The sequence below is a fragment of the Setaria viridis genome, chromosome 2 (assembly GCF_005286985.2).
Source record: "Setaria viridis chromosome 2, Setaria_viridis_v4.0, whole genome shotgun sequence".
In the NCBI taxonomy this organism is placed as follows: Eukaryota; Viridiplantae; Streptophyta; class Magnoliopsida; order Poales; family Poaceae; genus Setaria; species Setaria viridis.
Window position 1 is genome coordinate 35,115,239 of NC_048264.2, and position 24,036 is coordinate 35,139,274.

At 44.9% G+C, this 24,036-nt stretch overlaps 4 protein-coding genes across 5 annotated transcripts; 3 read left to right on the forward strand and 1 right to left on the reverse strand.

Annotated features, from left to right (window-relative positions):
- Positions 1–1,053: 1,053 nt before the first annotated feature.
- On the forward strand, positions 1,054–2,337 carry LOC117844323 (uncharacterized). The gene is made up of 4 exons (XM_072291880.1): positions 1,054–1,518; positions 1,598–1,651; positions 1,727–1,798; positions 1,891–2,337. The coding sequence occupies exons 1-4, from the start codon at positions 1,054–1,056 to the stop codon at positions 2,335–2,337; spliced, it is 1,038 nt and encodes a 345-aa protein (XP_072147981.1).
- Positions 2,338–4,043: 1,706 nt separating this feature from the next.
- On the forward strand, positions 4,044–10,406 carry LOC117842980 (type I inositol polyphosphate 5-phosphatase 13). Its single transcript, XM_034723517.2, has 11 exons — positions 4,044–5,343; positions 5,501–5,753; positions 5,851–6,661; positions 7,142–7,266; positions 7,408–7,492; positions 7,886–8,039; positions 8,194–8,231; positions 8,310–8,577; positions 8,721–8,844; positions 8,925–9,285; positions 9,569–10,406. Exons 1-11 carry the CDS (start codon positions 4,428–4,430, stop codon positions 9,980–9,982), a joined length of 3,549 nt encoding a protein of 1,182 aa, XP_034579408.2. The 5' UTR covers positions 4,044–4,427; the 3' UTR covers positions 9,983–10,406.
- Positions 10,407–11,496: 1,090 nt separating this feature from the next.
- Positions 11,497–19,080, forward strand: LOC117845057 (DNA topoisomerase 3-beta). 2 transcript variants are annotated; one of them, XM_034725935.2, is made up of 15 exons: positions 11,497–11,655; positions 11,778–11,834; positions 12,495–12,598; positions 12,871–12,964; positions 13,627–13,726; positions 14,172–14,415; positions 14,658–14,820; positions 14,895–15,014; positions 15,372–15,451; positions 16,127–16,405; positions 16,588–16,756; positions 16,842–16,970; positions 17,096–17,308; positions 17,584–17,763; positions 18,149–19,080. In XM_034725935.2, exons 1-15 carry the CDS (start codon positions 11,635–11,637, stop codon positions 18,800–18,802), a joined length of 2,607 nt encoding a protein of 868 aa, XP_034581826.1. In that variant the 5' UTR covers positions 11,497–11,634; the 3' UTR covers positions 18,803–19,080. The 2 variants fall into 2 exon arrangements, with proteins under 2 accessions (XP_034581826.1, XP_034581827.1); XM_034725936.2 differs by lacking the exons at positions 11,497–11,655; positions 11,778–11,834 and having other exon boundaries at positions 12,876–12,964.
- Positions 19,081–21,684: 2,604 nt separating this feature from the next.
- Positions 21,685–23,627, reverse strand: LOC117845058 (cytochrome b561 and DOMON domain-containing protein At3g25290). Its single transcript, XM_034725937.2, has 2 exons — positions 22,633–23,627; positions 21,685–22,480 (listed from the first exon to the last, which is right to left on the reverse strand). Exons 1-2 carry the CDS (start codon positions 23,275–23,277, stop codon positions 21,926–21,928), a joined length of 1,200 nt encoding a protein of 399 aa, XP_034581828.1. The 5' UTR covers positions 23,278–23,627; the 3' UTR covers positions 21,685–21,925.
- Between the last annotated feature and the right edge of the window lie 409 nt (positions 23,628–24,036).

Here is a 24,036-nt window from a genome sequence, read left to right on the forward strand (position 1 = left end):
AGGAGTCAAAGAACAGGATTATAACTCTCAGAAATGCAAAATAATGAGATATTGAGAGCCCATGCTTCCAGAGGTATGCTAATACAACTATTGGTTGCTACTACCAAGCGCACTGCTCAAACTTCCCAAATTTGAACATAAAGGAGACAAATTATTGAGATGTTCCTTTTACATGTCTTCCTCCACGTGTACACTAAAATAGAACGTACTGTTTGTAAGGTACATGATTGGCATAACCATGCAAAGAGAAAAAAGGAGACATGTAGGCTTTTTTTCGCAGTAGGAATGAACTGATATGTTTCCTATCGATGCATGGCAGACAATCATTTTGATTAGGTTTTCTTTAGACATTTCTTAAAGTTTGTGCCGCCCTTTGAATCTGGTGCTTTCATCCGGAACATTATTTTTCCTACAATAATCCGGTGTTCTCATGGTCCTTCACTAGTACAGTAGATGCTAAATTCTTAGTTAGTGGATTATCTTGACCTCCACGTCTCTTGATTGACACAACTGCACTGGAACCAATTTTGTTGGCCGTTAGTTAGAAACTTAGTAGTAGCTATAAATCAGGAGCAGACCCATGAAGGGCCCAGCAATAAATAACAGTTTTACAAAAAAACTTACCATACTCTTGTAAGATGCTCAGTCTACTAATTACATCCATATGCATATTCTACCTCTGTAATGCAGTAAACATTGTGTTACTATGCGCAGAGTTCCTCAGATAGAATGTATATGTTCCTAACGTTTTTGTTTTCTAATTGAAGTAGTTGGTTTTTACCGTTCCATCATCGAACATTTATCACGTGCTTATAAATGCAGGACATTTTGTGTCATGTACATTCTCTGTTGCCGCTTAGGGATGCCGCCCGTGCTGCCTGCGTGTCTCATGTATTTCTGATTTCCTGGAGATGTCGTCCCAATCTCTATTTCAATACGGAAGCTCTGGGCTTGGAAGCAAACTGTGGCAGAACATCCAGGGATTTCACCAAAATAGTTGATCATATTTTGAAGAAGTACTCTGACATTGGCTTGAAGACATTTCAGCTTGCCATGTATGGTTGTTACTATATCGAGTCTTGTCATCTTGATAGCTGGCTTCACCTTGCTCTTACATTGGGGATTGAAGAGCTCATCCTTGCAACCAATTCAATGGTTCCAAAGTATAACTTCCCATTGTCACTTTTATCTGGTAAGAGTGGAAACTCAATCCGATATCTTCGTCTGAGCTTCTGCATCTTTCGTCCGACAGTCAGACTTGGGTGCTTCAAAAGCTTGAAGAAGCTGCATCTGTATTGTGTGGGTATTAGCGGGGACGAGTTAGGGTACCTTCTCCCAGTTTCTGTTGCTTTGGAGCAGTTGGAACTCGCATATTGCAATAAGATAATTTGCCTGAAGATACCCCACGTGCTGCAGAGGCTCAGCTGCCTGGATGTGGCTGCATGCCACAATCTTCAAATGATAAAGAGTGAAGCTCCAAATTTGTCCAGCCTGTGCTTTGAATGGTTCCACCACCATGTACACACCTCACTTGGAGAGGCATTGCATGTGAAAAAAAGTACAAATGCTATGTTTTAGGGACTTCTACTATGTGCAGCTCCCGACCATCATGCCAAATCTTGAAGCTCTTACCATAGATTCAATTTGCCAGGTATCCCGAGACTTGATGTGCCTAAATGACTATAGTTTGTAATAATGATACAAATTAATCTGGAACATTATGCAGATAGCCAGTATACCAAGCGAGCACAGCAAATTCTGCTCGTTGAAGTACCTAAACATTTGTGTTCCTGGAGAGGTCCGTGGCCCAGTCTATGATTATCTTTCCCTTGCTTCATTTCTCGGTGCTTCTCCTTGCTTGGAGACTTTCATCCTGCGTATACATGTAAGCGCCTTCCCATCTTACAAAGATATCTAGTGCCTAACAGATGGATTCAAGTGTTTTTTATTTGCCATGCTCAGGTACCGGAGGTTCGTGTGAAGTATGGCTTGTTTTCTGGCGATCCCTCCCATCCGCGTCAGATGCCAGAACACCGATATGTCAAGCTCAAACGTGCGAAGATCATCGGCTTCTACCCTGCGAAGAGCCTGCTGGAGCTAGCAAGCCATGTTCTTGAGACGGCAACGTCACTTGAATGCCTCACACTGGACACCACCTACTGTTCTTGCGGGCGTCGTCACAGCGATCCTGCCAAGTGCTACCTCGTGGCCATCAAAAGATACTTCGAAGGGAAAGTTCCCTCCACGGCTAGGTTAGATGTTGAGGGGCCTTTCAGCGGCGTGCGACCGAACGACCGTAGGTGGCAAGGTTTTACTGTGTTTGATGGGCGTTCATAGCGGCATGGCATCATGCATGCATGCTGTGAAGCGTGAACTTAAGATAGATGTCAAGGTATATTTGAGGCCACGCTTGTCCCTCCGTTGCTTCCTTGAGAAAATGTGTCAAGGTGCACGTCTTTGCAGTGTTGGGTGATGCAATTTTAGACAGATGTCTTGTGCTATTGTGTTTCTTGAATTGTCAGTTTGTCACAAGCCTTTGATGTTTCGCTCTGCAATAATGTTGCAGCGCCGAACCTTGCAGCTTGCTCACAATTTGAGCCATTTTGCTAATTGCTTGGCGTGATATATGATTCTCTTGGTAAAACACGAGCTTATGGTGAGTGCGGACTGTGTGCAGAAACGACTGTTTTGCGGTAGCGTCTCGGTGGGTTCTGGCTGTTCCTGGCCGTGGTGTTGTCCGCAGGCTGAAAGGCGCTTCAGACGGCACGTCTCAGCCTCGTCACAGCACTGTGAGCAACTGAGCATTTGTCATGCAGCCTCATTGAAATTCGGCCCTGTGATGTGTATCAATACATATACATTTTTGTTGAGATAAGATGTACGCCTTTAGTTAAAGTACAGATATTTTTTATTTTATTCTAAATCAAATGAATTTTAATTCCGATGAAGTTTATAGCAAAATATACTAAAATCTATTATACCAAATAAATGCACTCTCAAAATATAATTTCACGATGAATTTAAGATATACTATTGTATTTTCCTATAAAATTGGTTATTCTAAAGAAAAACATAAAGGTTGTTGGTGTCAAATGCTTGGAACCTAATATTTCTCCGCCAATATTTCTAGACCACTGCGAGTAAGTTTGGATGCTGTTGGAATGGCCCAGCCAAATTTAGCCCGTGACCAACTCGCCCAATGCATAGTCGTAAGTGGGAAGCACAAAATTAAAGAGTTCCCATTTATAGCCGAATGCACGTGGTTAAATCCTTCGTAATATTTAGTAGGCCAGCGCGTTGGCAGGGCAGAGCCGGTGATAGCATCCAAATCATGTCCTAGATCTTCATCTAGCAGTCCGGGTATTATCTTGAGCCTTCGTATGTGAGCTTCCCTCTAGGTCCCCACCTACCTCTAACCAATCTGTTCGTCGCCTTTGCCGCTAATTTCATCCATCGTGTTTGGTGTCGATGTCACTACCATCACCTTGCCACGTGCACACCAATCTGTGTCATCCCTCTAAGACCAGTAATGGTAGAAATCTTCCTAAACTCTCGCACGAGCGCCACGCCCTTGTACTGAACACTAGTATTGCTAGTTGAGAGCAACATCGATACCGATTAAAAATCTTCTCTATCACTAGTAGAGAGCATAAAAAATAAACATATATGTAAGTTTTGCAGCTTTGATCTAGTTGTAGTGAAATTTTTGCTTAACGTGGATGGGACATCATTATAATAGGAAACTAAAAACTAACCGCATTTACTCACCTAGTTTGAATCCTTGGCTTAGCACTTGTGCTTGTATTTTATTGGAAGTTTTCTAGTACGTAGGTGAAATTATCGTCGAAATAAGATGTTTTTCTTATAGTTTTGTCAAGATATACAATACAAGGTTTTAAATATGCTTGAGACTGTGTGTATTTATAAAACGTGTGATTGCGACACTGCGTGTAGGTGCGTCCGTGCGTGTGTGTGTCTAGCCATCCGGTGCTCTGTCGATCGAACGGCCAAGCACCACCTGCTGACCTGCACTGACGAAACGACCAGCATGTCACAGTGACGTCATTGCCCCGGTCCATGCGACCATCCGCACCGGCGCACGCTCTCCTCTGTCACACGACACCGCCACGACACACTCGGCGGTTCGCGTTTCTCTCTCTTCGCGGCCCGGCCGCCTCGGCTCCCTCCTCCTCCCCTTTCCCTCCGACCCCGACCTCTCACTCCCGCGCCGAACTCGCCGCGCTCTTCTCCCTCCCCATCTTGACCGGTTCTGGCCGTCTTATCCCTCTCTCTCCCGTTTCCACGCCCAGCCCGAACGCCAAAAAACCCGCAGCCCGCGCGCGCGCGACGAGGCACGCGTACGACGCACCAGCCACGCACCCGGCACCCGCAACGGCTGGCCGATCGCCGGTGAGCGCGCGATCGCCATGGAGCCGGACGACGAGGTGATGCCGCGGGCCCCGCCGCCGCAGCGCCGCGGGATCTCGTACAGCCAGCCGCTGTCGCGGGACGCCGCGTCCGCGCGCCGCGCCGCGCTGCGCAACCACAGCCTCGACGACGACCACATCCTCCCGGTCTCCCACTCCCTCAACTACCCGCTCCACCACGACCCCACGGCGGGGGCCCCGCACGTGGGATACCACCCGCCGCTCCCGCCGCACCAGCACCACCCCAGCGCCTCCTACTCCTCCGGCTCCCGACGCTCGGGGGGCGGCGGCGCCAGCGAGGGCTCCATGACGCTCGAGCGCGCCATGTCCGAGTACGGCGGCGGCAGCGGCACCCTCCCGGAGTTCGTCGGCGCTGGGGGCGGCAAGGGCATCTTCCGCGTCCCGCTCCGCGCCGCCATGCACCCGGGCCGCCCGCCCCCGCTCGAGGTGCGGCCCCACCCGCTCCGCGAGACGCAGGCGGGATCGTTCCTCCGCACGCTCGCCGCCGAGCAGCAGCGCCGACAGCTCTGGGCCGGGGCCGAGTCCGGGATCAGGGTCTGGGCGCTCGACGAGGTGTTCGCCGAGTGGGGCGCCGGCGCGCGCCGCGGCGACGAGGAGAGCGCGCCGTTCCGCGAGGGCGTGCCCGCGCCTCCCGCGCTCTGTGTCGCCGTCGACAGGGCCAACCGCCTGCTGTGGACGGGGCACAAGGACGGGAGGATCCGATCGTGGCGCATGGACCTCGACGCGGCGGCCACGGCGCCTGCGCCCGCCGCTGCTGGTGCAGGCGACGGCGGCGGGAGCGTTGGGGGCAGCAGTCAAGGCGGGGGAAACAACAATGCGCCAGTGTTCAAGGAAGCCCTCACATGGCAGGCCTATGGCCGGACGCCCGTGCTCTCCATGGTCGTCACTTCCTACGGTGAGCATGCCCATCTTTGATCTTCATTGCAATCACAATGCATTGCTGTTGTCACAAACTCACAATTGTATTACATCTGCACATTGCCATCACTGCATGTCAATTACAAATTCAAGAGTTCTGACAAGAAAATGTATGCATCATTTGAAATTATCAGGCGAGATATGGTCAGGTTCCGAGGGTGGGGTCATAAAGGCGTGGCCATACGATGCCATTGCAAAGTCCCTCTCATTGTCACCAGAAGAGAGACACATGGCTGCTTTGTTGGTTGAGAGAGCTTACATTGACCTCAGAAACCATTGCACGGTTGGCAATGTTTGCTCCTTGCCTGCTTCAGATGTGAAACACATGCTGGCTGATCATTCCCGGGCTAAAGTTTGGACTGTGACAAGCATGACATTTGCTCTATGGTATGCCTTCAGAAACATAGATGGAATGTTTGTTAGATTATCATGTTTGCTCAATAATTGATTTAACCTATCGATTCTATTGAACAAATTGCTACAGGGACGCACGTACAAGGGAGTTGCTGAAAGTCTTTGGGATGGATGGCCAAGTTGAGTCAGCAAAGCTAGAGACACCAGTCATGCCAGAACAGCCTATGGAGGAAGAGGTCAACCCTAAAGCAAAACCTTCAAAGAAGGACAAGTCACAAGGTTCTTTGAACTTCTTCCAGAAATCTAGGAATGTTTTAATAGGAGCAGCCGATGCAGTGCGCAGGGTTGCAACAAAGGGAACATTTGTCGAAGATAACCGTAGAACAGGAGCAGTGGCTCAAGTAATGGATGGCACAATCTGGTCAGGATGCACGAATGGTGCAATTATCCAGTGGGATGGGAATGGGAGCCGGGTGCAAGAATTCCAGCATCATACATCTTCGGTGCAGTGTATAAAGGCACTAGGAGAAAGGGTGTGGGTGGGCTATGCCAGTGGCACGATTCAAGTCATGGACGCCGACGGTAACATTCTGGCAGGATGGACAGGGCATAGTTGTCCAGTCATAAAGATGGCTATTGGTGGTTCTTACATTTACACACTGGCGCATCACGGTGGTATTCGGGGATGGCCACTGAATTCTCCTGGACCTCTTGATGATATTATCCGTACGGAATTGTCTAACAGAGAGCAGTCATACACTAGAATGGAGAAGATAAACATAATGGTGGGAAGTTGGAATGTAGCACAAGGGAAAGCATCCGCTGAGTCACTTAGATCATGGTTGGGTAGTGTATCATCTGATGTAGGGTTGGTTGTTGTTGGATTACAAGAGGTTGAGATGGGCGCAGGATTTCTTGCCATTTCTGCAGCAAAAGAAACTGTAAGATACTTGATCTTACCGTCAGCTCTTGTATCCGATTCAATCTGTCATTTGGTTGATGCTTTAAATGGTGCTATATCTATTCACTACGTTGTTTTATTTTCATTTCCTCCATTAACCGGGATTTTGGTAGCCAGTCAATGCTGCAATATGATTATGCCCTACTGTTTCCTATAACTTAACTATATGTATTTTTTAAATTTAATGAGTTTTTGTGTTATGCAACTTCTGAGAGAAATGTGACTTGCAAGTTAAAAATATATCTGTAGATGAAATGAGTTATACAAAAAATAGCTATTGAGCTAATGAAGTGACGAATAAGAATTTACTTTTTGTTAGAGACAAACAGATTTCAATCTTCTTTGCCGTCTGTGGTGTAATTCACAAATCAACACCTGTTAGTAGGCCTTATCATTGCAGTGTTTTATGTAAATACTCTACATCGTACTTTGATTCAATATTTCTTTTTCATGGTTCTAGGTAGGACTTGAGGGCAGCGTGAATGGGCAATGGTGGATAGACAATATTGGCAAAGCACTTGATGAGGGGACATCATTCCACCGAGTTGGTTCTCGACAGTTGGCTGCATTGCTTATTGCTGCATGGTACTACCTTGTCATATATTAGTTCCTTAGAATTAAACCACAAATTTCTTTTCACATAATGATAAGTTGCTCAATTAATTGTTTGTTTCATTGCCATTCTCATGTGCATACATAACATGGAAAAAATATTTACTTTTCAAGGGCAAGAAAGAGCCTTAAGCCATATGTTGGTGATGTCGATGCTGCTGCAGTGCCATGTGGTCTTGGACGTGCTATTGGCAATAAGGTACATGATAATATAGATGTATATTCATTCACTTTCCCCATCTGATTTTCCATTTTCTAATGGTTCACTTAAAAGATCAGAAATGAGTTAACCAAACATGGCAATTCCAAAGTTGAAGCTGCCGTAGTCACTTCTTTAGAAAATATTCTGGGCTCCTTTGCCCTCAGTACTTCAAATATATACCTCCTTTTGACGATATCAGCATATCTTGTGTTGGGAACTTGATATTCTAGTGATAGTTACATAATGGCTGTATGAATAGAGAAAGAAAATCTGCATGTAGCACTGTAGCAGCAAAACATAATAGTCCTTAGTACTCTGTTTTATATTCCATTTCATGTTCTCCATAGTTCTTTTGTTTGTCTGATGTGATGACATTTCATTCTGCTGCAGGGTGGTGTAGGATTAAGAATAAGGGTATATGATCGGAAAATGTGTTTTGTGAGCAATCATTTTGCTGCACATCTGGAAGCCGTGAGCCGACGAAATGCTGACTTTGACCACATTTACCGGACAATGGCTTTCAACAAACCACATGGATCCACAGGTTCATTTTTTTACGTTTTATGAAGAGCTTTTTTTTTGGCAATGAGGTTTAGGATTTATGTATCTTTTCCATTCAACTTTAGGTGTTACAAATACTTCTTTAATACCTCAAAGTTTTTCCATAAGTGATAATCCTTTGGTTTGTTGTGATACAGCTTCTGCTACATCTGTCCAGTTGCACAGAACAGTAAATGTATGTGTCAAATAACCTGTAAACTATCGATATATACCAATGAATTATACTGACGTCCAGATGTTGTGCTGATTTCAGGTCAATGGAAATCAGGTTGAAGAAGTAAGGCCTGACCTGGCTGAAGCTGATATGGTTGTATTTCTTGGTGATTTCAACTACAGGCTTTATGGTATCACATATGATGAAGCAAGGGACATGGTTTCACAAAGAAGCTTCGATTGGCTAAGAGAGAAGGATCAGCTTCGAGCAGAAATGAAAGCTGGAAAGGTATTTCAAGGAATGCGTGAAGGCATAATCAAATTTCCCCCAACATACAAGTTCCAAAAGCATCAGCCAGGTCTCGGAGGTATGAACATGATGTTGCTTGCAAATTTCTATTTCTTTTCCCTAATCAACTGGTCATGTAATTTTTCTCCTGACTAATGTAGTAGGTTCTGTTTATTGCTTTGCATCACTAGTGCTGAAAACTGACTATCAACTGTCATGTAGGGTATGATTCGGGTGAGAAGAAGCGGATACCTGCTTGGTGCGATAGAGTGCTATATCGTGACAGCCGTTCTGTATCAGTAGCTGAATGCTCATTAGAGTGCCCTGTAGTTGCTTCCATTACATCGTGAGATACTATTACGATTCTTCTTTCTCCTTCCGATGATCAATAATTCCTTTGACCATACTGATTTTTTTTCTTGGTAGGTACGTGGCGTGCATGGATGTCACGGAGAGTGACCATAAACCTGTGAGGTGTACATTCAGCGTTGATATTGCAAGAGTTGATGAGTTAATAAGAAGGCAAGAATATGGAGAAATAATTGAATCGAATGAGAAAGTACGTTCTTTGCTCCAAGAAGCTTGTTTTGTTCCAGAAACTACAGTTAGCATAAGTGAAATCAAGCTGGAGAATCAAGAGAATATTGTCTTCCAAATTACCAATAAATGTGAAACAAGCAAAGCAGCTTTCGAAATCCTATGTGACGGGCAGTCAATCAAGAAGGAGGATGGAACTAAATCAGAGCTTCTTCCAAGGGCATCATTTGGCTTCCCACTTTGGCTCGAGGTAAGAGGTGTTGTGAACTCCTTTAATAAAGCTCTAGTCTGGAACTCTGTATTACACGGGGCAACACCTACAACTATAATTCATTTATAGTTTCTAGCCACCAACTGAAGATATTGCCATTCTTCCTATATGTGTACTAATATGATCAAAATTTACGATGTTCAATTGAATGAATATGACGCAGGCAGAAGTAGCTTCTCATGTCAGCAAACAGTTGATATACTGCCTGTCATAGGTTCTTTGTAGTCAGTTTTTTTAGTTGCTGATTTACCTTATCACACAGGTACAACCAGCGGTCGGTCTGATTAAACCAGGTGAAACTGTGGAGATTACACTCCATCACGAAGACTTTTACACACAGGAAGAGTTCGTAGACGGAATACCACAGAACTGGTGGTGCGAGGACACCAGAGATAAGGAAGCCGTTCTCAGAATAAACATAACAGGCAGCAGCTCAACCGAAACCAAGACGCACACCATCAACGTCCAACATTGCTGCCCACCATCATCGGCGCCCCCGATGATGAACCTGCCAGCGGCTGCCGTGCCACCGAGCAACGTCCTGGCCAGCGAGGGGCACTCGAAGCGCTCCTCCAAGAAGAGCCAGTCCAAGCACCGGGACCAGCAGCAGCAGCAGGATTACCCACAGTTTGGGAGCTCGGAGGTGCACGACCTGTGCCGCATGCGGTGCCCGTGAGACCTGTACAAAGGAGTAAGGATACTGAAGTTCTGTCTAGGAGGTGGGAACTGCGAGTCTTAGGTTTCTCACATCAAGTCCGGGAGTTACCACACAAAGAGAAAAAAATAATAGCCTGGGAGGAGTTGCTCCGGTTCTGTACATATGCTTCACTTACCTCTATCAGCTGCCATTCTTTCATGTAGCCCAAGAAAAGGAGTCTAGAGTCATGAGATAACCGTGCTAATAACTTGTTCTTTTATTCTTGTTCCTTAAGGAGTGTTCTCTAGATAGTTGAAGCCAGGGATGTTTGAACAATGCTTGATGTAATATGTTCCATAGAATTAGTTTAGGTTTGTTCTCTCTTTACTCAACAGTTCTGATGATCTTGTACTTCTTGATTATTGCCCTTGTTAATAAGTGACAAATTCTTCATTCCCTTGAATCATCATTGCATATTTATGGCTTTGGTTTAGTGTTATTGTGCTCAAAATATTTGGATGTCCTAGAAGTTTGTGACGACAGTATGCATATCCCTGTCAGATAATATCTAGTTGATGGCTTGATGCTCCCTTGCTAAATGAAACAAAATGAAGGTAAAATTCAAACTGATACTATGAAATTAGCATCCCTAATCCTCTCTTATGTATCAAATTGCAATTTAATCCGATACTCCTCTCTTATCACAAATATAAATCATTGTAAGATTCTTACTCGTCAAGGCCTTTTGCACGGGATGAAGCTGATCACTGGATGTTGGTAGGCGCCAAAGGCCTGAGTAGTCTGGCTGCTGCTCGATCTGATGGTTAGCAGCGTTGGTTGGTTAGGTGTTTGTATGGCTATTTGAGCCTCTTTCTTCTATCTTAATACAATAATACGTAGCTCTCCTACATATTTTGGAAAAACTTAGACTGTAAATAAATAAAGAATTAGGTAGGTTGAAATCATAAAATTGATGTATATAGATTCATTGTAAAGTATTTTCATAATATATAGTCTTTCTTATATGCTACTCTCTCCGTCCCAAATTACTATTCGTTTTAGCTTTTCTAGATGATAGATTTTGCTACGTATCTCGACATACATACATTTAAATCCATATTAAAAAAATTTTATCTAGAAAAGTCAAAACGGATAGTAATTTGGGACACGGGGAGTATATTGTTTTAGAAATTGTTAATTTTTCCCTTCAAGACAGTGTCAGATCTTTTCAATGACTTATTTCTCATCTAAAGAAATAACCAATAGACACAATCACACACCATGGTACTCAAATTTCTAAGTAAAAATTATAGAACCCTCTACAAGTCCCTTAGAAGTTTGATATCCCCGCAAGTCATTTTGTTGACGTTCTCTCGCCAAATTAAAGAAAAAGCAGCCGAATTTCAGGTGACCGCTATGACATTCACTTCCCTGATTATCTCTTGCGCAACTATTTTTTATCACAGCCGTAATTTGTCTATCAGACAAGAGATTTACCTCTTAGTGAAATACTCCTACGTGCTTAGGGGCAAAAAGGACAAGGGGTTTACGGTTACCCAAACCGCAGTGCCAGAAGCCCTGAACGCGCACGGCACCGCACGGGCACGGCGCTTGCCTTAAACCCCTCGTCGGCTTCCTCCCACTCCTCCGGTCCTCCCCCCATCGGCGAGCTCATCCGTCCGCCGGTCCCCATGGCGCCCAAGGTTCTGATGGTAAGCCGCCCCCGCCTCCGCCCTCGCCGCAGACGCCGGCTAGGTAACCGTGGCGCTGCGCGGTGGCGGCCGCGCTGACCCCACTCTGAACACCTTCTCACTCCTGGTTCGTGCCACTGCAGGTCGCGGAGAAGCCCAGCATCGCGCTCTCCATCGCCTCCGCCCTCTCCGGCGGCCGCGTAAGTTCTCCCCCTCCCTCCTCCGCCACCGAATCCGTGCTGATTTTGATTGTTGGTGTCGAATTCGGGGGCGACCTGACCTCGGATTCATTTGGGAATGGGTGGTGTCGAAGGAGCCAGCCCTAACGGTCGGCGCGCCGATGGGTGCTGGTTCTTCTGAGCTGCTGGTAGTTTGGTCGCCGTCTAATTTTTACCCTAGGAGCTTGAGTGTCGACTGCAAATTTGTGTGATGGCTCATTGAGCTCCCCTGTTGAGGTAGCTTTTGGGATTGGTTGAAATGATATATGAATTTGCACAGTTCCGACTGCCATAGTAAATAAATTTGCTCAGCTTTGCCTGATGATCAATGCTTAAGCTCAGTAGCCCGGGTACTTCTAGAAGAGGCATGGTTAACCTCCATTCCCCTCTAGCAAATCTTTTGAAAAAGTTAATTGCGGATCTGAATTTTTGATAACCTATTGAGGCATCAAGTAGCTGTGCACATATCAGTTGCTGTTACAACCTGGCGGATATGGATGAGACACCTTTTCCCTCCTCAGAAAAGAGCAGTAGGGAAGGCCCCATTTGAATAGTACTAATAATATGGGCCAGACTCCAGAATGCTTTGTTTTGATTAAGAGTTTACTCACATCGATATCTTTTCTTTCATCATTCATGCAGATGTCCACAAGGAAGGGAAGCACAGATATCCATGAGTTTGACGGGATGTTTCAGGGTTCTTATGCAAATTTTAAAGTGACATCTGTCATTGGACATGTTTTAAGGTAGCGCTTTTGTCACAGTTTTGTCATTTGAAGCCTGAGTATATGAATTCTTGCACATGCACATTTCGTACATATCAGTGTTGAATGTTGATATGTGCACTGTGCAGACACGGTGGACCAATGCATAGTTGAAATGTTGGTTATACTGAAAGTTGCCATTAGTTATTACATTTCAGCAGCATCGATATACAGATATTCAGTTCATGTTTACAGTTTCTGAACTTAAAATGTCTTTTGATTGCGTTTCTTTAATCTCTGTATGATTTTTCCAGTGTAGATTTCCCCCCTGCATATCAGAACTGGGATGGAACTGATCCAATGGACCTATTTGAGGCGCCAGTTCTGAGATCTGAATGCAACCCAAAGGTACTGTATTCCTGTACAACTCTGATTGAACAGAATGCAACTCAGCTAGCAGTTAAGGGTCAACTCAGATTGTGAGAGAATATGACTCATTGACATTTAACTGCTTGGTTGTAACCAAATAAAGTGGTGATAGTACTCAAATAAAGTGGTGATAGTACTCCATTATGCTAATCTACTCCACCCATGCATGGCCAATCAACTATGCAGTTTCACTGTTTCTTAAACATTTTTATGTCCTCTCTCTCTCTCCATATGTATTATCGACTCTAGGAGTATTCAAACTCTGAATAAACAAATGTCCTGGTTATTGTTTTCCTCACATTTTTTGTTAGGCTCCCAGTTACAATTGCAGAATCTGCTAAATTGCCAAATCCAAACGGTAGTTTTTGGCTGATGTTACATTTATCTGTATCTGTGTATGTTCCAGTTATTTTGAACTTTTACTAGGCTTTCTTGAAGCCGTTAGATAGAACTATGTTATCTTTTTCACTTTTTCCCTGAAACCTGCTTTTTTCTTCACTTGCAATGCATATTTTGCATTATCAAGTAATGGAAATGGGGGACCCTGTTTTGAAAAAAATGGTGTATGTGTTTTCCCTTTTCCCTTAAGGATCATAATGTCCCGCAGTTAAATACAACACTGATGGGTAGCTCTCTTGAAGGCTCATATCCGCAGGCATCTAGCTCAAGAAGTTCGAGGTTGCACTTATTTGATACTTTGGCTGGACTGTGACCGAGAAGGAGAAAACATATGCTATGAAGGTACACCAACCCTGTTTGGGAATAATTATGCATACCATCCTGTCAGGTCATTATTATAATTTATGATGGTGTATAGAGAGCTATATGTGGAGTTTTCCATTTTACAATCAGGACTCTGAAAAGCAAAACATAGGTGTATACGTAAAATAAGTTTGACACCATTGGGAAGTTCTCTGCTAGAATGAGTGAGACATTAGATCAATTGAATTTCTTTAGAGTCTGGAAGCTATAAAGATTTTAATTCTTTGTCCAAACAGAACATAGATAATTATGTAAAAATATCATTTGAAATTATTTTTTATACTCAGATTTCTTTGTTCTTGATTGCTGCAATGTATACCTGGTATTTCTTTGCTTGCTTCTACACATATACATGGCTTGTTCTGTTCTACCTCCTGATATTTAGCTTGATCAATGTAATTACAATGCCAAACATATGTTCCAGTTATTGAGTGCACTGGGATTCCTGAAAATGAGGCTGGCAGAAGAATTTTCCGTGCTAGATTTTCATCTGTTACCGAGAAAGACATATTGAGTGCCATGGATAACCTTGCTCTGCCAAATAAAGATGAAGCACTATCAGTGGATGCTCGCCAAGAAATTGACTTGAAGGTTGGAGTAGCATTTACTCGATTTCAGACCCGATATTTTCAAGGAAAATATGGAAACCTTGATTCAAGAGTGATTTCGTGAGTTCTCCATCTCTTTTCACAATCCAAATTTCTTTGACAATTGCTTATTGAATTCTTTTTTTATTAAAGAAAGTGCTACTAGGTATAAACAATCTTCAAATATTTTTGGTTCTGTGAACTTTTAAATTTTTTATTCAAGTCATCATAGCAATATCTTTTACATGTACCCTACCTGTATTTTAATAATATTTTCCAGAATTGGTTTAAGATTTGTTATCCTTTCATCCTTTGTAAATCAGGTATGGTCCGTGCCAAACACCTACGCTGGGATTCTGTGTACAACGCTATCAGCAAATCACCACATTCAAACCAGAGAAATTCTGGTCCTTGAAAACTTATATCATCAAAGATGGTGATGAAATACAGCTAGAATGGGACCGGAAGAAACTTTTTGATTTTGATGTGAGATCACATACCCAAGTGATTTGGCTTTATTCTTCCAAATGTTCTCACATTTTCCTTAATTAAAAATGCAGGTTACTGTAATGTTTCAGAAGATGGTCGCCAGTGATGGGACTCTAAAAATAGCAGATGTATCAGTGAAGGAAGAGTGCAAAACCCGTCCATCTGGCCTTAATACAGTTAATATGCTTAAGGTACCATAGCTCTTACCTCTTAGAGTAACCATATCTTGTCCTTAGCTTTCCCTTATTTATTTTGCCTTGCTATCTACAAATCTCACTTTGTGCTTGCCTTACAGTGTAATGTTTGTTCAGTCTTTTGAAGCACGATTTTGTTCTTACAATGTCCTACCAATGTGTATTGCTATCATAAATTGCCTCTTGATTGAAATCTGATACCCAAGATTCTCCTGTTGGGTTTGACTTGACCAAAATCTTAGTATTAATATGACAATTATATCCTTTTCATTTTAAAATGGGGGCATTTGGGTTGTTTTACACATGATGAAAGAGTTGAGTAAATTTCAAACTAATTTATCCTTCTTATATCAGGTTGCATCAAGTGCACTCAGTATTGGACCTCAGACAGCCATGCACTTGGCAGAGCGGCTTTACACTCAAGGATTCATCAGGTTTCAAAAATAACATCGAAATAGTGCTATGTTTAATATTGAATCTCGTCTACCATTAGCCTGATAGAAGTTGATGTGGGCTTATTTACCATATGCAATGATGCATGGCGTTTCATTGTATTTTCTAATACTTCTTTTGTTATATGAATAATTCTAATTGACAAAAATCTGCAATATAGGCTGTTCTTTTGTTTGTTCAACCAGGTATACTATGTGTCCTATGAAGTTTAGCTGATCCCATGTATGATTTTTTTGAGGTTAGAAGTTAGAACTGATGTATATTGACCCAACTGAGGCCTCGGTCACTAGTCATGACTACCGCATGATTTTACAAATTATGCTATAGTAAGTGTGCAATTTTATTAACAGACCAGTTTACCCATTCTTCTTGCCATGTCCCACATGATACCAAGTTCATCATGTAGGTCTTATTATATTCTAGGTAACGGTTGAGCCTTGCATTACTCCCAATAATGCCATCCTAAGTACATGTGATACTGATTCTCGTTTAAGCTCAAGTTATATAGTTAAGCTGTAATAATTATTGCTTTTAGTTTTTAATTTGGGCGAACAGATTTTTTATTATTGCAGCTGAAAACACCTTACATAGGTGATGTTGCTGCCACTGCATGTTTCATTTTCCTACTGTAAGTACTAATTGTAACCTTTGCACAGCTATCCACGTACAGAGAGCACTGCATATCCAGCATCGTTTGATTTTCGAGGTGCACTTGCTGTGCTAGTACATAATCCTCTATGGTCCAATGATGTCTGGACATTACTGGATGCTGGTTTTGTTAAGCCTCGTCAAGGTCATGATGCTGGGGACCATCCTCCAATTACTCCAATGAGATCAGCGACAGAAGAAGCTCTGGGAACTGATGCTTGGAGGCTGTACCAATACATAAGCCAGCACTTTATTGGAACTGTTAGTCCTGATTGTAGATATACAAGGTAGTTTGTCCTGTTGTTTCCATCGTTGCTGGATAAATCATTCGTGTTTTTGTTTTGTCATAATTCACAAGCATGTCATAGAACGCGATGTTTTTTGCATTACCAATTTGTATTCAAATTTAATAGTTTCTTATAAAGGGATTCATCAGTAAATAACCCTTTCAAAAAAACATGATTGCCAGGACTGCCATTGAGTTTACTTCAGGTGGAGAAACTTTCCACTGTGTTGGCTATCGAGTCACTCATAAAGGATTTACCTCTATCATGCCATGGCTGTCTGTCAGTGAGAATAGTCTTCCTGCCTTTAGAAAGGGAGACTCTGTTAGTATTCATAAGGTTGACATATATGAGGTAAGGCTTGTCAGTTTTGCTCAAATCACACGCGCTTAACTTTTATGAGGATATGATGCTGACAAATCATGATTCTTTGTTGAAGGGAAGCACCACACCTCCTGATTACCTCAGTGAAAGTGAATTGATCTCTCTCATGGAGAAGAATGGCATAGGTACAGATGCATCAATTCCTGTACATATAAACAACATTTGCGAACGTAATTATGTTCAGGTTAGTTGAGTTGTTTTCTACTAGACCTTCAGAGAGTCATATGCTGTGAATCCTTACACTTGCAAGTTTATGCTTACATATGTAAATGTGCAAAAAGCATAATGCCTCTACTATCTTTCTTAAAGGTGAATTCTGGAAGAAGGTTAGTACCAACACCACTGGGGACTACGTTGATAAGAGGATATCAGTGTATTGATGCTGATCTCTGCTTGCCTGATATCAGAAGCTTTATTGAGCAACAGATTACTCTAATTGCAAAAGGCAAAGCTGATCATCGTCAAGTTATTCAACATGTTATTCAGCAATTTATGAAAAAGTACTCTTACTTTGTGAAAAAGGTAACACATTTTGTTCATAATCTATTGAGACTCCATTGTTGTATTGCATGGTATTTGGAAAAGTTTATGTCAATGATCAAGCAATGCTTTACCTTCATCTGAAGCTGTAACAACAATGAGTCCGCCAAATGGTTAATATTATTTTACATTTGCAGATACATTTTTTCTACAAAGAATACATATACATCTAACAAAAAACATGTTATAGATTTCCTGTTTTTAACAACCAAAGTTCATTGTGTACCGCTATAATTCTGTTACGGTGCTGATTGCAGATTGAAAGCATGGATGCTTTGTTTGAAGCACAATTTTCACCTTTGGCAGACTCTGGGCGCCTACTGAGCAAGTGCGGAAAATGTGGTCGGTATATGAAATACATTTCCACTCAGCCGATGAGGTTGTACTGTATAACTTGTGAGGATGTCTATTATCTTCCTCAGAACGGTTCGATTAAGGTAATTACTTTACCTTTATTTATTTCTTGGTAAATCAGTTGCTTTACTTCCATGCATGGTTCATGAGAATTGAACCACTAGAACCACGTATTACATTCATGGAACCCTTGTAACTATTCTCTGGCCAGCATTCCCTTTCAATGGGGAAAAAGGTTCTTGCAGAACAGCTAAAATGTGGTGATCCCATACTTTGTAATTTTTAGGTTTTTGTTATTAATTGCCGTGATTGTCATAACCTGATTCTTATTCCATTTGGTTTCCCTAATTTTGTGTTCATCAGTTTTTTCATGCCATGTTGGATTCTAAAAGCATGTATCCCATTATCCTCTGTGTTTTATTATGCCAAGCTCCCAGTTTGATGCCTTAATAATTCTATCCTTTCCAGCTTTACAAGGAAATCATATGCCCTCTTGATGGTTTCGAGTTGCTTCTGTTCTCAATGGTCGGACCTGATGCAAAATCTTTTCCGCTGTGCCCCTTTTGCTATACTAATCCTCCATTTGAAGGCATAGACAAACTCTTTGGTGCTCTCAAGATAGATGACACTGGCAAGGTTGCGAAAGGGGCTGGCATGCCGTGTTGCCTTTGCCCGCACCCGACATGCAAGCAATCTATGATCACTCAAGGAGTTTGTGCCTGTCCTGAGTGTAGCGGTACCCTGATTCTTGATCCAGTTAGTGCACCCAAATGGCGGCTTTACTGCAACATGTGTAACTGCATTGTATTACTCCCACATGCCGCACATAGGATCAGCACTACAGATAAAAAGTGCCTAACATGTGAGTCTACTATCATTGAAGTTGATTTCAACAAGAAAACCACCCCTCTTCAAGATGGAGCTACATTGCATGAGGGTTGTATCTTGTGTGATGATCTGTTGCATTCACTCATTGAAATGAAGCATGGGAAGTCATTCTTTATGCGGAGAGGGAGAGGGAGAGGGAGAGGGAGGGGCCGGGGCAGAGGAAGTAGCCGTGGTAGGGGAAGACGAGGGAATTCAAGGTATGATGATCCTAAAATGAGCTTCAGAGATTTTTAAAGATTTTGGGGCTTCTCTACAGTGGCAAGCTGATCTGTGAGTATCCTAAAATAAGCTTCAGAGATTTTTGAAGATTTTGGACGTCGACGTTGGTCACTAATATGTATGTATGGACTTCGACGTTCTGCAATATCACTGTTTGTATTTTACTTTCTTGCATAGCCACATCTTGTTATCTGTCATAGATTTCTAGCACAGATTATTAAACTATGTATTTCTAGGTTAGTTCTTTAAACCAAATGCAATGAACAACAATGCAGTACTGAATTGTCCAGAAATCTGATGCACCTGAAGCATCTGTTAGTTTAGTTTGCATTGACTTAGATAGTTGAGATGCACAAAAAGATGATTACCACATACAAAAGCCAACATACATGTCCCTACAGATTTTTTTATTTCGTAAAAAATAAAAAAGAAAGGATACGCTTCTATTTATATTGTACTTAAAGTACATTTGTTGACATTGGATTTTGGAAGAATTAGGCAAGTGTTGATGAAGCATGGATTATTTGTTTCTTATTTTACTGTACACAATTTTAAATATACCCTTTGAGGTACTCTTCTTTAAGACGAAATCAGGGAAGGTCTCTCCCTCTGGCCATGGATTTTTTATATTTTTGGTTCCCTACTCTGTCTAAGTAGGGCTTTTATTTGAAATAAGTATTTGTCCATAGCCGCCTTCAATGGTCATTTGCAGGCCTGCTTTCTTCTTTAACACTATGACTTCTAAAGTCCTAAACCATGCTTATGAAGGAATGCTACCATCTTCTGCAGCTTTGTCTTTGCATTCAGTGAACCCCCCAGAATGGAGTAACTATATTATTCAAAACGTGACTTGGGAGTTAGCTGCTGTCACACATCTTTGTGCATCAAACGCATTCCAATTTCCATGCAACAGGACAGTAAATCTGAGTTTTGGTTTCATGTTTTGGATAGAACCAGTTACATAAAGTAGTTTAGGCATATAGATATATTTACCCTGTTGAACAAAATGAAAGAGCTAGATCAACTCAATTGTTGTGCTGCTACCAGGACTCAGGAGTATTGTTTTGTTAAAAGAGAAGGAACCTAGTACCAATCATTGACAGTAGGACCTACAGTTGAAGGTTGGTTAGAATTGAGAACTTCTAGCTCAATATGACTAAGGCACTTATCAGCCCACAAACTGAAATGCAGCTCAACAAACTCCTGCACTCTTAGCAACATACTCCCTCTGTCCGAAATTGTAGGTCGTTTTGGCATTTCTAAGTTCATAACTTTTGCTATGCATTTGGATATACACTATGTCTAGATACATAGTAAAAGCTATGAATCTATAAATGCCAAAACGATCTACAATTTGGGACGGAGACAGTAGTTGATACCTAATTGCTTCTTCTGAGCTGATGCGATCCTTCTAGATGGACTCTCGATGATAATAGAAGAAAAGGATGGTTATTCCTATATTGTTGCTTTGCCCTTACTGCACAAGTATAGTTTCGAGGTGGCATATTAGTATTTGACATTCATTGGTTGATGTTGTGCTTCGTCTTCAACAGAGCACTGGTAACAAAGTTATACAGCTCAGCTCTCCACTTGACTTATCGCTTCAGGTTGTCCCAAGCCCCTGTACCCACCAACTGAAGATGGGCGCTTAAAAGTTCACTTCAAGTTCAAGGAAACTGAGCAGAGTACAACCCAAACGGACCGTGTGAACCCTAATGAACGAAGGGTCGTATTCACAGAACCAATTCGAAAGGTAGCCTGTAGCTTTGTGGAGGGAGCAAAGCATTTTATTGGAACCTGAAAACCAGACAGGAAACAGGGAAAGGGTGCCTTTGTGATCATGTGGGATCTGATACGTCAATGAGACTGAACCCAATGATGCAAGTCTTTGCTCGTATTGTATTGATGCGGTAAATCATGCTGGCAAAATGGGAATAATTTGAACTTGGTTTGATCATAGACATTTAGAGTTGTTCCAGCTTCCAAGCATGAACTTTCTATGATGTGGTAGATCGAGCAGGTGAATTACTGGAAAATACTGGCAACCAATTCGTTGCCGGGAGAAATTGCTAGGGAACTGATTGACCTATCATTTGATTTTGAAGTGGCAGCAAGATGTCACTTTCCACCATCAGAAAAGGGGTGCCTTGTGCACCTGAAAGTGGTTTACCAAAGCTGGAAGCCACGGCTTTTCATGTAGCTTTGTTTATTTCTCTAGGAGGGAATCCAGTAGCTGCAAAAATCATAATTTTGGGTTACAAAAGAGCCGGTTGAGGAAAGATAAAGGACCAAATATTCTTTGATTTCCAATTGATAGTAACAAATACGCTTTCATCCTTTATGCTTCTTTTTTTTGAAAAAAAATCTTCTTAAAGTGATCCTATAAAAAGGACAAACAATGATGGATTAGACATCATGATTTATGCCATTCTCCTCTAAAAGAATTCAGGGGCATGAGTTATACAGCTAGGTGCATTTCTTGTCCCCCGTTGCATTCGGTACGGCAGGAAAGTGATAGCAAGAGCGCAGGATATGTCGCAGTACAGCGTACAGGATTGGGGATTGTACTACAAGCCGATCGCAAAGAGAAGATATTGCCGTAGTACAAGGTAGCCGCGCGGACCATTATCTTAGAGGTTCAGTTTCGAACACTTGTTCGGCTGACTCAGGCAGGACACCTCCGATGGCGATGCTTTTTCATACCAGAAACCTTCCCCTTTCAGCTTCACCAACCACCATGGTCCACAGGGAGCAGACTGCGCAACTTCAGCAAAAAAGTGGCGTCCGGCATGGGGCATGAACGCCAAGTGCATGATCGGCGCGAATCCTCCCGGACAAGGGGACCCCGAGCGTTTGCACACTGCACGCCCCGTTCTAGAAGCTCGAAACCAGCAAGGTGATGGAACACTACACCATGCAAAAACAAAATTGTACAATACACGTTCACTCACTACAGCTCAAGCTACAGCGCAAGTGGCAACGTACATATACACACCGTACCAAAAAAAAAGAAGACATACAGGCAGGCCAAAATCACGGGATCTCACTCTATACCTAGTGCCATCTGCCCGTAGCTATACACGCCACTGAAGGTGGATGCAGATGCCTGAGAAACTTTCACGCCGTGACGCCGAGCGATCAGTGGGGCAGGTGGCCATTGGAGGCGGCGCTGCTGCTGAAGGTCTTGCCCTCGGCCTTGCGCCGGCGGACGACGACGCCCCAGGTGACGGCCTCCAGCGCGGCGGCGGCGATGGCCAGCACGCAGACGGCGGCGATGTACGCGGTCCTCCACCGCTGCTCCACGCCCAGGATGCCCATCCCCTTGAAGATGTTGACGACGCCCAGCACGATCACGGCGTACCCCACCGAGTGGTGGTACGCGTTCCAGTACGCGCGGTACTTGTGCTCCTTCTTGGGCCGCAGGAACAGCGCCAGGACCTGGAGCGTGCCGAGGGCGAAGACGGCGATGCCGATGTCGCGGTGGTCGGCGTAGGTGACGCCCTCGGACTCCCTGCCGAGGTTCATGCCGGTGGCCCAGCCGGAGACGCCGACGCCGTAGCCGGCCAGCTGGCAGGCGACGTGGAGGTAGAACCACGCCGGGTCCGCCGACCTGAACGTCTTGAGGTACCTCGCGACGATGGCTCCCATGGGCAGCAGCACTCCCCAGCTCACCGCGTTCAGGACTCCATGGATCTGCCGTCGTCGCGTCCGGAAACGACCGAGAACTAGTTATTAGTTGGTCATGATGAGGCGCTTTCTTAGTTGCTTGGTTACAAAATTCTCGACGATCGAAGCATTAGCAGTGAAAGAAAGATGTGGTGCGTGAGATGGATCGGAGCGCTCACATTGCGCTTCCGGGTGGCGCTGTCGGTTCCGGCGGTGGCGGTGGTGGACCTGAGCAGGTCCAGCTTGGCTTTGGCGGCGAGATTGTCCGCCCCCATGGCGTGCGGCGCGGGGCTCCCGCCGGCGACCGCGGCGCCGACCTGCCACACCTGGTTCAACAGCACGCCCCCGCCGTATGAGGGGCCGAGCGCGAGCCTCCCGTAGACCCTGGCGCGGCCGTCGGCGCCGAGCTCGGCGGCCAGGTCGGACGCCGGGAACGCGATGGGCCCGGGGTTCCCGAGCGCGTACCCCGACACGTTGTACGTGCGGACGGCCCACGACGTGCCGTCGTCGGAGAAGGGACCCGCGACGAGGGCCTGCGCGCCCGGCATGCCGTCGCCCGACGGGTTGAGCCCCCACGCCACCCACCCGCCCGGCGCGGCGGGCGCCGCGACGAAGGCCACGGAGAGGTCACCCGACGCGCGGTCGTAGGTCCAGTGCACGGACGCGCCGAGACGGGGCAGGTCGCTGCACGACGCGTAGGCGCGGTTCGCCGAGAAGGACTCGCCCGCGCACCGGCCAACGCTCGCAGCGTGCGCCGGCGGCGGCGGAGCCACCGCCAGCAGCAGCAGCGCGAGGACGAGCGCGGGGACGGCGCCGGCGCCCATGGCTAGTGGCCTGGTTCTTCGCGCCCCGCACCGGCTCCCAACTCCTCGCACGCAGCAGCTCCGATCGGCCGTGCCGCGACGCGGCCGGGGATATGGCCGCGCACTTTGGTTGGGTCGGTGGGTAGAGTGAGAGTTGGTGGGCGTGTGGTGGTGTAGTGGCCGTGTGGGAGAGTGGGAGCCGATACGATGGGTGCGGAGAGCGGGAGGCGGCCACCCGGCGCGGATGCGGTGTGATTGTTCTCGGGCGTTTTGAGGTGGAGCAGGCGCGCGGCAAGCGTGGGTGGTTTCGGTTAAGAAGGAGCGGAAGCCGGAGCAGAGTTGGGAGTGGCGGGGCGCGGTTGGCCGCGAGAGGGCGACGGGCGAGCGGCCAGTGGGGTTGGCACTTGGCAGGCACGGTTGTTGTTGTTGGAGTTGAAGACGAGAGGTCCTGTGCCGGCATGGGGTGGGTCAGTGGGTGGGTGCGCGCCAATCCGACGTGACCCGGCCGGCCGGCCGTGAAGAGAAGGGCTCGCTCAGGCTGCCAGCGTAGGCTGTTGATTGAAACTGATCCATCGATGAGCTCAATGCAAAGCTAGTTACTAGAGTTGGTCCGGTGTCACGGCAGTAGTTGGTGAGGCCCGTGGTTGGTGCACTGCGCGCATTGCATGCGACGCGAACTCATCATCGTCATCTTTACTTGCAACTGCACAATATATGACAATCGATTCGGTGTGGGGGCGATTCGATCGGGTTCATCGCATCATCATTGGTAGCGGTCCG

What these genes read in the sequence shown, in the direction of transcription:
- LOC117844323 (XM_072291880.1), top strand. Translation starts at nt 1,054, where the DNA reads ATGTATGGTTGTTACTATATCGAGTCTTGTCATCTTGATAGCTGGCTT. An exon ending in TTGAATGGTTCCACCACCAT is followed by an intron (nt 1,519 to 1,597) that starts GTACACACCTCA and finishes TACTATGTGCAG; the next exon opens with CTCCCGACCATCATGCCAAA. An exon ending in ACATTTGTGTTCCTGGAGAG is followed by an intron (nt 1,799 to 1,890) that starts GTCCGTGGCCCA and finishes TATACATGTAAG; the next exon opens with CGCCTTCCCATCTTACAAAG.
- LOC117842980 (XM_034723517.2), top strand. Translation starts at nt 4,428, where the DNA reads ATGGAGCCGGACGACGAGGTGATGCCGCGGGCCCCGCCGCCGCAGCGC. An exon ending in CAAACCACATGGATCCACAG is followed by an intron (nt 8,040 to 8,193) that starts GTTCATTTTTTT and finishes GTTGTGATACAG; the next exon opens with CTTCTGCTACATCTGTCCAG. An exon ending in GTAGTTGCTTCCATTACATC is followed by an intron (nt 8,845 to 8,924) that starts GTGAGATACTAT and finishes TTTTCTTGGTAG; the next exon opens with GTACGTGGCGTGCATGGATG.
- LOC117845057 (XM_034725935.2), top strand. Translation starts at nt 11,635, where the DNA reads ATGGCGCCCAAGGTTCTGATG. An exon ending in ATAAGGTTGACATATATGAG is followed by an intron (nt 16,757 to 16,841) that starts GTAAGGCTTGTC and finishes TCTTTGTTGAAG; the next exon opens with GGAAGCACCACACCTCCTGA. An exon ending in GCGAACGTAATTATGTTCAG is followed by an intron (nt 16,971 to 17,095) that starts GTTAGTTGAGTT and finishes TCTTTCTTAAAG; the next exon opens with GTGAATTCTGGAAGAAGGTT.
- LOC117845058 (XM_034725937.2), bottom strand. Translation starts at nt 23,277, where the DNA reads ATGGGCGCCGGCGCCGTCCCCGCGCTCGTCCTCGCGCTGCTGCTGCTG. An exon ending in GCGCCACCCGGAAGCGCAAT is followed by an intron (nt 22,481 to 22,632) that starts GTGAGCGCTCCG and finishes CGACGACGGCAG; the next exon opens with ATCCATGGAGTCCTGAACGC.